This window comes from Tachysurus vachellii, chromosome 11 (genome assembly GCF_030014155.1).
Source record: "Tachysurus vachellii isolate PV-2020 chromosome 11, HZAU_Pvac_v1, whole genome shotgun sequence".
In the NCBI taxonomy this organism is placed as follows: Eukaryota; Metazoa; Chordata; class Actinopteri; order Siluriformes; family Bagridae; genus Tachysurus; species Tachysurus vachellii.
The window spans coordinates 20,952,170-20,968,781 of record NC_083470.1 but is presented as its reverse complement, the minus strand read 5'-3'; the positions used below and the strand labels follow the sequence as shown (position 1 = coordinate 20,968,781).

The 16,612-nt window shown below is 38.5% G+C and overlaps 1 protein-coding gene across 3 annotated transcripts in view; it reads right to left on the bottom strand.

The window, feature by feature from the left end:
• Positions 1-10,772: 10,772 nt before the first annotated feature.
• The window catches only part of mfn2 (mitofusin 2), a 16,041-nt gene continuing 10,201 nt past the window's right edge, over positions 10,773-16,612 (bottom strand). For all 3 annotated transcript variants that reach the window (XM_060881069.1, XM_060881068.1, XM_060881070.1), the window contains 8 exons: positions 16,398-16,524; positions 15,401-15,505; positions 15,076-15,178; positions 14,728-14,951; positions 14,178-14,333; positions 13,858-14,054; positions 12,438-12,572; positions 10,773-12,348 (listed from right to left, as the gene is read on the bottom strand). In XM_060881069.1, coding sequence (XP_060737052.1) covers positions 12,279-12,348; positions 12,438-12,572; positions 13,858-14,054; positions 14,178-14,333; positions 14,728-14,951; positions 15,076-15,178; positions 15,401-15,505; positions 16,398-16,524 — 1,117 coding nt within the window. In that variant the 3' untranslated portion in view covers positions 10,773-12,278. The remainder of the gene's footprint in view (positions 12,349-12,437; positions 12,573-13,857; positions 14,055-14,177; positions 14,334-14,727; positions 14,952-15,075; positions 15,179-15,400; positions 15,506-16,397; positions 16,525-16,612) is intronic.

Below are 16,612 nucleotides of genomic sequence, written 5' to 3'. Positions count from 1 at the left end.
AGTGTGAGATTAAGCTAATGAAGCAAAAACATTTTCAAAATCTTATTACACATCTTGTTATATCTTCTGTGGATACATTTAATCTCGTTGTATCACCTACGGATATAACAACATCAAACAACATCGTGGGACCGTTAAATGAAAACCTTCATATACTGCATATATTTCCATACATTATCAGTGATTGTGTAGGAATGATCATTTAATTTTGGTTAATTGTGAGTTTTTCATGGTTGTACTTAGAACAATTAAATGACTTGCAATAAATCAACTCTTCAAGGTAAACAACAAAACATGGGTGCCTGTAACACAATGAAATGCGTTCGATGTATATTCAGAAATGATTTGTGCATACAGAGTCGAACAACAGCAACAACAGCAGTTGGTCAGGTCAGTAGTTATGGAAATAAAAGCCTATTTATTTAGATGCTTTAATTGCTTATTATTCACACAAATACACCTGTGAAGTCACACTGCACACAAAGTTACACCCAAACCTAGCTCACAAGTCAAGAGTTCAACTCTAGCTAAAGGCAACTTTGCCTGTGTATCTGCATCCCTGTGCATGTACAGTATAGCAGACACACTTGAGCTCTCTTTGTTCATATGAGGGCCCCCATCGTTGGCTACGGCACGTTTTAATTGAGTCTTGAAATCTTGCCATTTTGAAGAGGCCTCTCAGCGCCACACTGTGCAAAATTATGAGTGTGGTGTTTTGCGTCTGCATTAAATACATTTTTTTAAACAAAACAAAACACAAAAAAAAAAATATATCTTAGTACTGGGCTGCGGATTATTTGCAGACCACCATGGCATCTATGGGCATTTATATTTTAGGCAAATACTCCTAAAAAAAATACTCTGCAGCAAAGATGCTAACAAGCAGACATTAAAAAAAAACTGATTACAGAATGTATTTGATGTAGTATTATATGAACAAATATAGAATATGTTGTTGACGGATATGAAGGAATATAATTGTCAGCAACTTGCAGAGTTGAGAAAAGTCTATTTGAAAAAATGGAAAATAAATCACAATGCAAAAAAAAAAGCAGTTGTAAGACTGTCAAAACATTCTACATTAAGCAGGAGGCTCAATTGTGCTTAAAATCTCTCTCTCTCTCTCTCTCTCTCTCTCTCTACCACCCTCCTTCCCAAGCTGCTGTTCCCCCTTTCTTTTTCTGCAACATGCCTGAAACAGAATCTGTTCTTCATTTAAGCCTCCAGGTAGAAATGAAAAAGTGCAATGTCCAACACTGGTGTGGCACAGCTCAGGAGCCTCCAGTCCCGTTTGAGTAACAGCTCTGCAATGTAAAGTGTGTCCTGCACTTTGGAACATGTGGTTTTGGTTTCAGAATGTTTTACTGCTGAACAATGTTTTTGCCTTAGAGCGCAGCTCTGCTCATAAAGACCATATTGTCCCTCCGTGCCCACACAAAGTACACACACACAGACACACACACATACACACACACACACACAGACACAGTATGACATCAGAAGATTGGCATAGTCTGCTCACATAAATAAGCTCTGTCATTGATAAATCAGTACATATTACTGCAACAGCTCCTGGTTTCCTTTGCTCTTGCATCCTAATTTCTAATATGTTTACGACATTGCAACTGAGCTAAGACAAATATTTCTGCAAAGCCAAACCACAATGACCAGTATTTAATGACTAGCCAGAAATTCAAGTTGAGTTTTTAAGAATGACATTGTAAGGCATCAGTGGAACAAATTTCTCAATTCACATTTCCCCTCCTTGCTTTGTAAAGTCTTTAACTCAAACTTTATGAAACTAAAAATACATGCAAAACCTGACACTGCAGTCGTTTGGCAAAAGTCTATCAAAAAAGCAGGCCAGTGCTGAGAATACCAGGAAAAATGTATCATAGGAAAATGCAACACTGGGTTATTAAGGAACAAGAAGGGCATGCATGAGGACTGGTTTGGTTCCTCTTTATGTAATAATCAAATCTTGATTTCTTATCCTGAGAGTAGTACAATAGAAATGTTTACTCTGCAATCATGCTTCCTCACAATGCCACCAGCTATCCACAGCCAGGGGTCAAGGGGAGTACAGTTACCCAGCTATGATTTGCTGTATCCATGTATTGCATTAGCAGTAGCTCAAAAAGATGAAGTGGTAAAGAAAGCATACACTGACACTCAATGTAGTCTGGGACTTAAGTGAGGATCCTGTTTGTGGACATCAGCTCTGCTTTTAACACCATCATCACATCACTCCTCCAGCCCAAATTAACCCAGCTCTCCGTGCCCTCCTCTGTCTGTCAGTGGATCACCAGCTTTCTGACAGACAGGCAGCAGCTAGTGCGACTGGGAAAACTCAAATCCAGCACCCGCACCATCAGCACTGGCGCCCCTCAGGGTTGTGTCCTCTCCCCACTGCTCTTCTCCCTGTACACAAATGACTGCACCTCTCTCTAATGACCCCTCTGTCAAGCTCCTGAAGTTTACAGATGACACCATACTGATCTGCCTCATCCAGGATGGTCTGGCTACAGACTGGAGGTTGTACGGCTGGTTGTCTGGTGCAGTCTTAACAACCTGGAGCTGAACACACTCAAGACAGTGGAGATGATAGTGGACTTCAAAAGAAACCACCCTGCTCTCCCCCCACTTACCATCATGGACAGCATTGTTACAACAGTGGAGTCATTCAGATTCCTATGAACCACAATCTCCCAGGACCTGAAGTGGGACATTCACATAGACTCCATTGAGAAAAAGGCTCAGCAGAGGTTGTACTTCCTTCAACCTGCCGCAACCTGCCACAGGATCTGCTAAAACAGTTCTACACTGCCATCATTGAATCCATCCTCTGCACCTCAATTACTATTTGGTTCAGCTCAGCTACCAAATCTGACCCCAGAAGACTACAGAGGGTAGTCCGGACGGCTGAGCGAACCATTGGCACAACTCTCCCCACTCTTCAAGACCTGTACTTCTCCAGAGTGCGCAAAAGGGCAAAGACAATCACTCAGGACCCCTCACATCCAGCACACTTACTCTTTGAACTGTTGCCATCTGGTAGACGCTATAGATCCCTGAGCACCAGAACGACCAGACATAGGAACGGTTTCTTCCCTCAGGCAATCCATCTGATGAACACTTAACATACACGGAACACACAACACTATTCTTACACATAAATTACTTAAAACACATACTATGTACATTTCAACTGCACAATTCACACTTGTAAATTTGTACATACAAATTGTTTATATTGTATATTTCAATTGCACATTTGTACTTACAATTTTTCTATATTGTATATGTCATTCTGTTACACTGTGGAGCTCTTCTGTCACTAAAACAAATTCCTGCATGTGAATACATACCTGGCACTAAAGCTCTTTCTCATTCTGATTCTGATTCCTGGTCGATAGTTGTTGTGCAACAGGGGAAGGCACTTATTTGCTTTTTTCTGTTGTTTAATGTCATTTACCATGATTACCAACATGTGAAGCTTTTTTCCCCAAGTTAAATAAGAAACAACAATGATGTTCTTCTCAAATTTTGTTTCACTTCAGATAGCATTATTAAATGCATCAACATCACACTTTAAAAAGCATGTTATGTCTGTTCATCACACCTAAAAAAATCTATCCAAACATTAATATTATGACTATTTCAAATGTCCAAATCATGTCAAATATATTTCAAACCTGTCACATACAGGCATATTTGTTTTCTAACCTGGCCAATTTGACCTGTGTTTTAGAAGACATTTGTTTTCTGAAACAGGCTATTACTTATTTCACTAGAGGGCAATAGAGAGCATTTATTCATTTCAACTTGATGAACTAATGAAGTGCTTTCACAAATTTTATATTTTCTGTAAATAGTTTTATTTGTCTATGGCTTCAGTCTAGTGTTAATTTCGTCAGACGAGACGAGACGAAATATGTTCGTCAACAACCTTTTTTTCATGACTAAGACGAGACGATGACAAGACTGCACCACTGTCCAAAAACGCTGACTAAGACTAAATTAACATGCATTATTGTTGACGAAAAAAGACGAGACGAAAATGTTTTGTATAAAATAAAAACTAAGATAAAATCTCTCTTCATTTTCGTCTACAATTGTCTCTGCTTTTTCATCAGCTGTTACGCCTTTAAAATATTCACAACGAGTTCGCGGCTTCGCTGTTGCTCAAGTTACAGGTCCGCGAAGCGGATCCCGCTTATTATATTGCTACCTACCAAATAAATCGATAATTTGACACAAAATGATGATTTAAAAAGGAGTTTATTGATTTAAAAACGATTATATTGCTTCCTCTAAAGAAAATAGTGCGCTCCGTCTCTACGGTTAGAATCCTGTGTGTCCATGTCAACGCTCTGTTTTTCATGGCAACGGTGTGTTATACAGTAGTTCGCAGCGGTCTGTTATCAAGAAATAAAATAGTGTGTGTAGAAAGAATTCGTCCACACGCCGCTCAAAATAAATAAATAAATAAATAAATAAAAACTCCTGAGCGCAAGTCCACCCCTGGTCTAGTCAGGCTTTTTGTGTTAAATTATATTTCCTGTCGCTGCGCAGGCTCTTTTATTGTACATGACAGCTTATGTCCCGATGACCGGTCTTTGCATTACGATTAAAAGGAGTATCAATAAATTAAAAAATGTGATGTGCAGCCATGTTCGAGTGTATGCACTGTTTAAACGAGTGTTCTCAACTTCTCACTGATATTTTTGTGATTCGCGGAGTTTTGACAAGTTTTATAGCCTTGATATTGTTTCTTTTTCAAAAGTGGTGACAGAAAAAACTCAACACTCCCAACCTGAAACCTCTTCCCACGCCTCTGTCACAATCACATCATAATCAAAATGAATAATTAGGCTTAAAAACAAATGTATAGGGAATCAAGTTTAACAATTACATGTAATATTGCTCCAAATATCATCAATAATGGTGTGTGCAATACCATGTATAACTTGCATTAAGTCGGTAATATATATATATATATATATATATATATATATATATATATACGTATATATATATATATATATATATATATATATACGTATATATATATATATATATATATATATATATATACGTATATATATATATATACAGTTTTGATCTTAGGCTTTTCATTAAGTTATTTATTTCCACTATAACACTTGTGTTCCTGATATTATTGCATTTAATGAGTAGATTCCAGATGTGGTCAAGCTACAATTTTTTGACTAAAACTAGACTAAAATTAAAAGACTTTTAGTCGACTAAAACTTGACTAAGATACCATGAGTTTTCTTTTGACTAAAACTAGACTAAAATGACGGGACTTTTAGTCGACTAAAACTTGACTAAGATACCATGAGTTTTCTTTTGACTAAAACTAGACTAAAATGAGGAGACTTTTAGTCGACTAAAACTTGACTAACAAAAAAAGATATGTGAATGACTAAATATGGCTAAAACTAACAAGGACATTTGGCACAAGACTAAGACTAAGACTAAATTAAAAATAGGTGACGAAATTCACACTACTTCAGTCTTACATTTGTTTAAGTATAATTGTATAACATTTACAGAATGAATACCATATTACTGCTATTTTTGTTTGTCTAAAACTTAGCCCAAAATGAACGTGTCACAAAAATCTGTGAGATTATTTTCACCTAGTGCCAATCACACTGTCTGCAAAAGAAATGTTCATTAATATGACCTGGCCTGATAAATACAACCAAATACGCATTCATATGAGACTGGTTTCTAACTTAAGTGATCAGTGAGTAAAAATCATCTACATTTAAGCCTGAATACACCTTTATTACAATAATGAGCTGAGTCTCTTCAAATAAATATAAAAATGTGGATATCCACTGATTTGATTTTGGTTTAAAATTATTTAGTGTGTACTTGTGGCACAACTTCGAACGTGGAATTTTGTTTCTGTAAAGCAAAAACCTATTTTCGTATAACAACATTATTCGTTCTTATTAAAAATATAACGTGTCAGAAAGACTCTGTTGTAAGGAAACTGGGAATAAGTTTGTTTTAATAAATACACAGTGGTTATTAACATACATCTTCAGACACCAATCTGTAAAAGTGTTATATTATTTCTCTTGAATTAAAATAATTCCACATGCCACGGTTAAAATGTACTCACAGTACATTTCGTACATCATACAAAAAATAATAATAATCATAATAATTCCATTGAGTCAATCAAATCTCACACAATCTAAGATTAGTCACATTAGCACACTGACTGCAATCAAAAAGAAAAGTTTATATCACTCGTAATCTTGCATGGTTATCACTATCTAATTTCTCACTGATTTAAATGGATTAACCAAAAGGTTAGTGTGGCAAGTAGCACTGATTCCACATAGCCACATGGGCCTGAGCTTTAGGTTCTTGTCATGTAAATCTTGCATATTCTTCCTCCATGGCTGCATAAAGTCTAACCTACCAAAAACATGCTAGTTGGTGAAATTGTTTTAGCGACTGAATGTGTGTTAATGTGCCCACAGTGTGTGTATTTCTGCCCAGACTTCCCAGTATAGGCTCTGGATCCACAGCAATCGTGACGAGAATAAACGTAGTTGCTGAAAATGAACAAATAAATGGATGATCAATAAGGTTTGGGTGCAAAGATTAAAGGCTATTTAAATGATCATCTAATTGCTAACATTGAGTTAGCATCAGGTATTTTTTAAAAACAAACCTTTTTTCACTATCTTTAAAATACACATTTCCACAGTAGTGTTAGATCTTCATCCTTTCATCCTCTGAAGTTTCTCTGAAACTTCATCCTCTTTCATCCACTGAAGTGACAGACCAACCAATACAGTCTTGGTTAATTACTCACTCTCACTCATTTTCTACCGCTTATCCGAACTACCTCGGGTCACGGGGAGCCTGTGCCTATCTCAGGCGTCATCGGGCATCAAGGCAGGATACACCCTGGACGGAGTGCCAACCCATCACAGGGCACACACACACTCTCATTCACTCACACAATCACACACTACGGACAATTTTCCAGAGATGCCAATCAACCTACCATGCATGTCTTTGGACCGGGGGAGGAAACCGGAGTACCCGGAGGAAACCCCCGAGGCACGGGGAGAACATGCAAACTCCACACACACAAGGTGGAGGCGGGAATCGAACCCCGACCCTGGAGGTGTGAGGCGAACGTGCTAACCACTAAGCCACCGTGCCCCCTCTTGGTTAATTATTTAGGAAATAATAAGCAACTATCTAATTTTATATACAGAGATGTTTTTTAAAAAAAGTTACACTGGAGGACGTGAAGCAGTATAGCAAGCTTGCTAAAACTTTTAACTGCACATGAACTACCAAGCGTTAGAGTTTAGCCAGCAGTGTAAATGAACTAAGTATATGTTTAGCTAGCTTATTGTTTATCTCGAAGTATATCTTCAGACATTCAAAAACAGATGCATGTAACATCGTATATACTTCGGAACACGGGTTTTAAAAAATATTACCTCGGTAATATAGGTAAAAGTTACCTCAGAATTTTACCTCAGACAATTACCACAGTTTCTCTCACGCACATCTATAAACGTGTTTAAACTGCCTAGGAAGAGATGCATGTGCTGATGTACAGCTGTGGAAATAATAATATGGCAAAAAAACTGTGTAATTATTATCTCTGTGGATTCATGGTGTCATTTCTGAAGTACCACCATCCACATCTCCAGCTTTCACAAAGCTCACCTGGGGTGAAATCAAGGACACTGTGAATGTTGAACCTTTCTGTTTCCATGGGAAACAATAAGCTTATTAATAAGTTGTCTGTACATGACATAAATCATATTTCTGTGTTGTTTTTTAGGCTCTAAATCTCTCTCATTTTCTTTACAAAGCAGAATCATTGAAGCAAGAATATCATCAGCCATGTAGAGGAACAGAAGGTAGAGGAACATACAGTAAGGCGTAGGCTTGTAGCACAAGCCCAGAAGCTGCCTGTTAGGACCAAGAAGCTCCTTAAGGAACTCCTAAAAACACCAAGGTACAGCAGTAAGGTCTGTTTACAGATCACTGGCCTGTTTCAGAATTTTCCATAGTCTATGTATGAATGAATTTGAACTACAGTCATCAGAGTCATCATTGTCACCAATGCAAACAATTACTAATCCCTACATTTTATTCCTTTCCCAAGAACCTGTGTTCACTTCCCCTTAGTTACACTATAATGTCAAAACCAGTGTGTACTTGCAGAACAAGGCGACAAGTGTGTAGTGGAGTGTTTTTTTTTTTTTTTTTCTCAAATAGTGTATTTTCTGAATGTCAAGCTCTACAATATTTTTAATGTGTAATGCATGTAATGGTCCTTATGTGTTTTCTGTAGCTTCTTGCTGTCCCCTTCAGGTCATGATGGAGAACGGCTGCTCCAAAGGCACTGAGTTTCTCATTTTTTCATCTCCTGATGAAGCCAGTAATGTCATCATGGAGATAAAGGTCAGGTTGTTGGGAAGCAGACCAGTTAATGTCACTCCAGCTCAGAGCAAGGAGGTGCATAGAGGGAGGCTTGGAGCAACAACGGAGAGCAGCAGACAAACCAGATCCCACCCAAATCCACACAAGGCAAAACACAACATCCAGAGTGGCAGCTGTCTGATTGTATGTCAGGTTAAGTGCAACAACACTGGTGTTGACAAAGGAAAGACATTTTAAAATGTTTTTTTACCGACCCCAATGTTCCAGAAATCAGTTTCAGTGGTATTTTTTCATTTATACATGATTTCCTATTTTACCTTTTATAGCTAGCAAGTTTATTAAAAACAAAAGAATTAAGCAGTTAAACCCTGCAAGCAAACAGAGCATTTGAAGAAGACTGGAGCTCCTGCTGAAAAATCCACCCCGACCAACATTCATATTAATCTGGGGCATGTGGTAGCCTAGTGGTTAAGGTCTTGGGCAATCAGAAGGTTGTGAGTTTGATCCCAGGTCCACTAAGATGCCACTGTTGGGTCCCTGAGCAAGGCCCTTAACCCTCAATGACTTAGTTGTGTGTATATATATATATATATGAAATAATGTAAGTCGCTCTGGATAAGGGTGTCTGCCAAATGCTGTAATGTAATCTTCATAATTGTATAAATTTCATCATCGTCCAAATTGTTTGTAATGAAATAGTTTTTTTGGCTCTGCCTTTCATTGACATATCAGTTACCAACTCATTTCTACAATCTGCTTAAACAGATCAAGCTCATAAGCTTCACCTTTCATTTTAATATCATGTAAACACTGTTGTGCTTGTTGGAGATTGTTGGCTAACCGAGTCTTAAGTCGGTGTAACTACATCACATAATAAATTTGGGTCCAGCGTTCGTAGTCTCCACTGATTTACATTAATATGATGTTGGAAATGGTGATTTGGGAGGTAACAGGAAAACTGACCGTTATCCCTGTTATCCCTTATGTTTGAGAGCTTGGAGATTTTTATTCGCCAACAAAACAGTGATGTCAAACTGGCAGACAACTAATAAGAATAACAAAAAGTGTCCCATATATGTCTCATATATTTCAATATAAAAAAGAATATGAACATCTACTTCAAATATTGACCTACGACAGCCTACGTTATATCCTGTATATCCTTTCTTCAGGTGGAGAAACATCTGGACCACAAGGTGATTGAGCTGGTAATTTAGCTTATGTAGGTTTTTCCTTTTGCTGCTAATGATAATTAACATGCAAATGAGTTCAGGGACTAGCAAGAGGTTGGTAGTGCTGCTTCATTTATTAAGGCCTTAATTACTGTTTGCATATTAAACTATTTGATATTAATCATGCTACTTTATGTCCTTTAAAGGAGAGATAATTTTGTTATTTTACCCGCAATCTCACTGTTTTCCTTTGTCCAAGATTAAACTCACTTAACATTTGAATTATTTTTAAAACAATTTTCAAAGACAGCATTTTAATGACAAACTACAAGAGCTAATAATGAATATTAGTTAGTTTCCTCTCCGCTGGACAAACAGACATCCTCAACATCCTGAAATAATTCGACTTGGTTTTGTTCAATTAATTAGAAAAGTAGAAGACATTTAACCGTAATGCTTAATTTTACTTTTTAATTAGCTTAGCTTAATTAAGCAGTTTATCTAAGTTCAGCTCTTAATTAAAAAGCATATTAAATTATACAGTGCCTTAGGCATTTGTACTATTAGTCCGGTAGAGATATACATTTTATTAATGCATCTTAATGTCATTAATTGCTTTTTCGAGTACGTGTTCCCTCTAAATAATATTCATTATGGTGGAAACTCACTCACTCACTCACTCATTTTCTACCGCTTATCCGAACTACCTCGGGTCACGGGGAACCTGTGCCTATCTCAGGCGTCATCGGGCATCAAGGCAGGATACACCCTGGACGGAGTGCCAACCCATCGCAGGGCACACACACACTCTCATTCACTCACGCAATCACACACTACGGACAATTTTCCAGAGATGCCAATCAACCTACCATGCATGTCTTTGGACCGGGGGAGGAAACCAGAGTACCCGGAGGAAACCCCCGAGGCACGGGGAGAACATGCAAACTCCACACACACAAGGCGGAGACAGGAATCGAACCTCCAACCCTAGAGGTGTGAGGCAAACGTGCTAACCACTAAGCCACCGTGCCCCCCACTATGGTGGAAACATATCAGTAAAATGATCCCATCCCGAGCAGCCTGCATCGGAAGCCTGCAACGTTGTAAAGGACAATCTGTATAAAGCAGGAGAAAATCTCTGGTGGTATCAAGTTTATTTCGTTTTAACATGTGGAATACAAGACATTGTGTTACATTAGTCAAAGCATGCGCCGCTATACATTACTACTGACATGGAATCTAAAGATCAATTGTTCTTTATTTCATTTCACTTGCTGAATACCTGCCAACAGCAACAACAAATAATAATCAAAAAGCAGCAATAGTAAAGTGCAAAATAAGTGAAGGACTCTTCAGATCTCTTCTTAAAACACTTGGCACAAACTATAATCCAAGCTGAACAGCTATTACACACAAGGTGGAAACAGCGATGGACTGGTGATTATTATTTTTACACACACACACACAAAGTAGTAATGTATTTTTTTTTTTTATCAATCTCAGTGTAAGACAATTCGGCGAAGTGATACGTCACAAATCCCGGAGACATTTCATTCATTCGAACAAGATTAAATAGTAGTCCGTAAACATAACTGCCATTTTCCCTCTTGAGGATATTTCATGTTTTGTTAGCGCTCAGAACCTGCTAGATAAATTCAAAAATCGGCGGGTTTTTTTTTTGCCATTTTACTACAAAGATCGTATTTGGTAAGGAAACCTTGTTAGCTTAGTGTGCTTTCCACACATCATACTGTAGTTATCAGATAGCAAAACAGACATAAGCCTCAGCAAATAGGTTTGGAATCAGATACCGGATGTCAAAATGCCTGGCATGAAGTATACAAATGTTTATATATTCTCCACTTGCAATATTTGGGGGATATTATTGTCTGATGCCTTGCATTATGCATTTTAGTTCAAAATTTCTCCATGTAAAGAGTTTTCCCACACATTTAACTAAAGCAATGCAGACACAATGTTGTCCTTTTTGCACATCCTCAGACACTAAGCGTTTGGTTACATTTCTTAACGATCACCTAAACTACATCCACCCTGTTGAGCTGAGTTATGACTGCAAAACTTTATTTCCATTATACATTATGTGTTTCATTATACAAGCTTAATAACAGAGAAGATAAGGATGCATTTGCAATCTCCTATTCTTTTCCTCCATGGCTTTTTAGCATACAGGAACCATCACTGTAAATCCCACTGGCCACATCCAAGACAAGACAACAAGGTAAACAACTCAACAATGCAAATAATAAATAATGAATTCAAAACACACACACAACAAAAATCTATTTGCCAAAAGAAAACAAAAAACCTCAAAAAAAAAGGTTGCCTGTCTTTAAGGTGCAAGTTTACTATTTCAGAATCCACCAAGGCAAGTGAAAATGAAATGCCAGTAGAAAACAAGGCAGTCGTTTCTGACTTCCGATTGACTTGTTAATTATTAAATCTTCCTCATCTCTTCTGTAAAAGCATGGCTTAAAGATCTCATTATATGCATAAGGAGAACGCACAGAATCGACTGAAAGGGGGGAGTAAATTTGGCCGTGTTTTGCAACACTTTTAGGTAGCAGTTAGAAGTGAAGAGTGTTGGTCTTGGTCACGTTGTTAAATAATTATGCCGGTGTTCCTTTATCGGCTCTGATGAAGGTACTGTTGGGTGAACATGTTCAGCTCGCTGTCCAACCAGCCGGCTTTGTTCCTACAAAGAAGACGTATGTAGTTAACGTTTTTTAAAACAAATTTTAAGACTCTCTTTGTACGGAAGAGTATAAAGATCCAGGTGGTTACCTGAGCAGCTTGGCTTTGCTCTGTAAAGTGTCCAGCTGTTCGATCTTGCAGTTCATGTCCTGAATGTCTTCCTCCAGCTGCTGTCGTGTAACATCGACCTGCTGGCAGAGCTGGTTGAAGGTGCCTGCCAGTTCTCTGCAATAGACACATAAATATTAGTTTCTTTATCCTGGAAATGACTTTATTAGAGCACTGCATGGTTTTACAATACAATGAAGACATCAAGGAACAAGAAATCCTCCATTGTCGTCATTCTAATGCAGTGTACAGCTTTGTCCACTAGAGGGAGCAATGACAGACCTCCACAAATTGCCCATTTATTACACTCAAGCTTAAGTATCAGCATTAATAATTATTTACTGAATAAGCTCTCAGGAGCTGAGAAATGGAGCGATGGAAGACTTTCTACAATCAAACAGAAGCAGATTTAAGTGTGTTTTGTTTGAAAAAAAATAATAAAAAAAAATAAATCCAACAATTGGGGGCATGGTGGCTTAGTGGTTAGCACGTTCGCCTCACACCTCCAGGGTCGGGGTTCGATTCCCGCCTCCACCTTGTGTGTGTGGAGTTTGCATGTTCTCCCCGTGCCTCGGGGGTTTCCTCCGGGTGCTCCGGTTTCCTCCCCCGGTCCAAAGACATGCATGGTAGGTTGATTGGCATCTCTGGAAAATTGTCCCTAGTGTGTGATTGCGTGAGTGAATGAGAGTGTGTGTGTGTGCCCTGCGATGGGTTGGCACTCCGTCCAGGGTGTATCCTGCCTTGATGCCCAATGACGCCTGAGATAGGCACAGGCTCCCCGTGACCCGAGGTAGTTCGGATAAGCAGTAGAAGATGAATGAATGAATGAAATCCAACAATGACTAAAACATGGCTAATGACTAATGAGCAAGAGACTAAATTCTCGGTCTGTAAAGAGTATCCTAACCGTTAGAAATAAAGACATAAATAAGTAATAATAAGCACGGCCAATTTGTTTCCAATTTGTGGCCCAAATGTAATTATAGAAACAAGACAAATGAACACACACAATTAAATAAAGCAGCTTATTATACTGTAGTAGTGTGTAAAAAAAAATAATAATAATAATTATATCGTTTGAGATACTGAGGACGTGGACAAGGACATGTAGGACTTTGACAGTCTAATCTTGCGTCCATATGCCTTTTTTTTTTTTTTACATTATTTCAAACATTTCTACACTTTCTCTCTGTTGAGGTTATTTAATAATTCTGGAGATATGTTATGTGACAGATGTGTATCAGTTGAAACAATCGTAAATACAAATCTGTACTGTTTTGTGTACGATGTATGTTCAAGGTTTCCATTACATCCAAAACTGAACCCTTTCCGTAATCAGTGGGTTTTTTTTCTGGTACTTCCCTTGAGACACATCATCGAATCCAGCTGAACTGAAACTTACTGCTGGACTTGGTGGCTGCAGTTGGAGCCGGTGTAGCTGACCATGAGCTGCAGCTTCTCACTGGCGTAGTCCACAAACTGCCTCTTGAAGGCTCGTTCTTTCGCCTTAGTGGTCCATGTGAGCCTCTCGTACACATAAAGAAGGCCATAGAGCCCCACTGACAGAGCGATGAGCCTCCACCCAACAGCCTTCCAGATCTGACACACACACACACACACACACACACACACACACACGAAGCAAAGAGGTTTTAAATTTCATGTCTACACACCTCCCGTATAAAACCATCTAAATGTTTAGATGAACAACAGATATCATACCACTCCTCCAACGACTATGATGCCCATGGACGTCCGGGACGTGAGAGAAGCAAGTCCTGTCACCATAGAGACCATGAGCTCTTCTTGGGTCATGGAGCCTTGTGGGAAGGGGGGCATAGCGGTACCAACAGGAGTGATTGCCAAAGGCCTGGGAACCTGCAGAAACACAAACACGTTTGGCAAGCATTTACCTAAAGAGCTACACAGCAAAAAAAGACCTGACATCAGACTTCATTACTTGATGTTGTCACAGTACAGAATTCACAATCTTATTAAAACTTGATCCTCATCTGACGTGTTTCATCTTCATAATCATTGTATCTCGGGCTAAGGGCATGATAAATATTATAATAAATTAATGATAAAAAGAAGGGAGGAATGAATACACACGGTTCCAATTCTTATCTCAGAACATTTGAACCCACTTTAGACCAATTTCAGTTCTGTTATACACAGTTTCTATGAGATGTATTCCAGAGCTACATTCACACACTTATGTTCAGCTAAAGCTCAGTCTACAGCATCATACAGTATGAAGCCAATCAATTACCTGGTCGTTGTAGCCCATAAGGGCACGTCGGGTGTTCTTAGGACCAAGAAAGCGATTGACCAGCATGGTCCAGCCCAAGGAGAAGTGGAAGCCGATGTCCTCCTGGAAGTCACTGCACAGCTTGTCACAGTTGAGGTCGTAGCAGAGACTGAAGCACTGTCTGGGTGCCACCATCTTATCCACTTGCTCCCTTATTGAGGTGGGCAGCAAAGGCTTCAGGCCATCTGTAGTACAGTGGAGGTGTTTGTATGGCTGTACAGGAATTAAACTGTGCAGTACTACTGCGAGTAAACCGGACATTAAAATCCAATGCAAACCGAGATTCTAGTTTTTTCCTGCGATACTGACCGATCATTTCAGTTTTTGTGCTGTGCAGTGCTGCACTGATGGCGTTGGAACACCTGTCAGACATATTCCTACCCAGACCCTCTTCAATATGCTTGTGAAGCTCCTGCAATCCAAAAACACACAGATTACAAGCACCGGCCTGTCGAGGTACCGAGCCTGTTTGCCGACACAGGACTAAATAGGGGTCGGGAAAGCTGTGGCCTTTTTTCCGTTCAGCAGGTCTTGGTAAGAATAATAAACAATAAAAGTGAAAGCAAAAGAAATAAACAAACAGTACAACACAGAACAGAAGAGAGAAACTCAACGCTAGATCTACTGCACTCACGTTCTTGTAGACTTTTATAACCACTTGTGACGGATGGAAGTCCATGTGAAATTCGTCTACCAGCACGTTCAGTCTCCTGATCTCCTCAGCCATTGCATTTGACACCTGAAACACAGCACAAAGTAAAAAGTATGACTACAGCTACCATCTCAGAGGAAGGCAACACAATACAAGTAAAACTGTTGTGTGTAAACCGTTACATCTGCACGCGCACACACACACAGAGAGAGTGATAAACTGTAGACTACAAACTGTTTTACCTTGTTTATCTTGTCCAGTTTTTACCCTACAACCATAAACCTATAGACCTGCAATGACAATAAAGCTATATCTATTTATCTATCTATCTATCTATCTATCTATCTATCTATCTATCTATCTGTCAAAGCTAAAAAAATAATAAACCTAACAAAACAATATTAGTTATAATATTGATAATATACAATATAGCTAATAGAAAATGATCAAATAATCAGTGACTAGTTGGCCTGGTCTAATACAAGTTAATACATTTTTTTATTCATGATTCTGGTTGTATAAACACCACAAATTATTTATTAGTTTATGTTATGATCTTGGTCTTCCGTTTCTATCTGTAATTGTTTTTCATTTTTTTTTCTCTAAACACAGAGCTCTATAATTAAGCTACTATCATTTTATTTTAATCTCTTTATTTTCATTTTTTTATCTGTAATTTTTATATTACTTTTCTACATTTTCTTTCTTAAAGTAATTCACCATTTATTCACCAATTATTCACCATTTTCTACCCGACGGTTCCCTTTTCTCACCACTAGATGGCAGACAAACTCAAATTTCACAAAAAAAAAAAAATGCTGCAATTGCAAAAGCTGGATTAAAATCAGCTCCAGCAGGAGAACGTGTGTTAAAATAGGTGAAGAAAAGATAACCCTAAACCCTAAATGTTTTAACACTGCAAGTGTTTCTGGAATGTAGGCATTTAGACACATGGTAATTACATGTTGCTCTACGTTACCTGTTTTTCCACCTCCTCTGTGATCTTCTTGATCTTACTCTTGCAGTCCTGGGTGAGCAGGTCCAGCTGCTTATCGATGAACTCCAGCCGGTCCTCCCGCTCCTCTTTTGTTTCCATGCAGTGGATCCTGAATCATCAGTGGACATGACTTATTTTACAGGACAGGATTTACATCAATTTTATAGCTAATGTTTGCATTGATACGTGTAAAAACT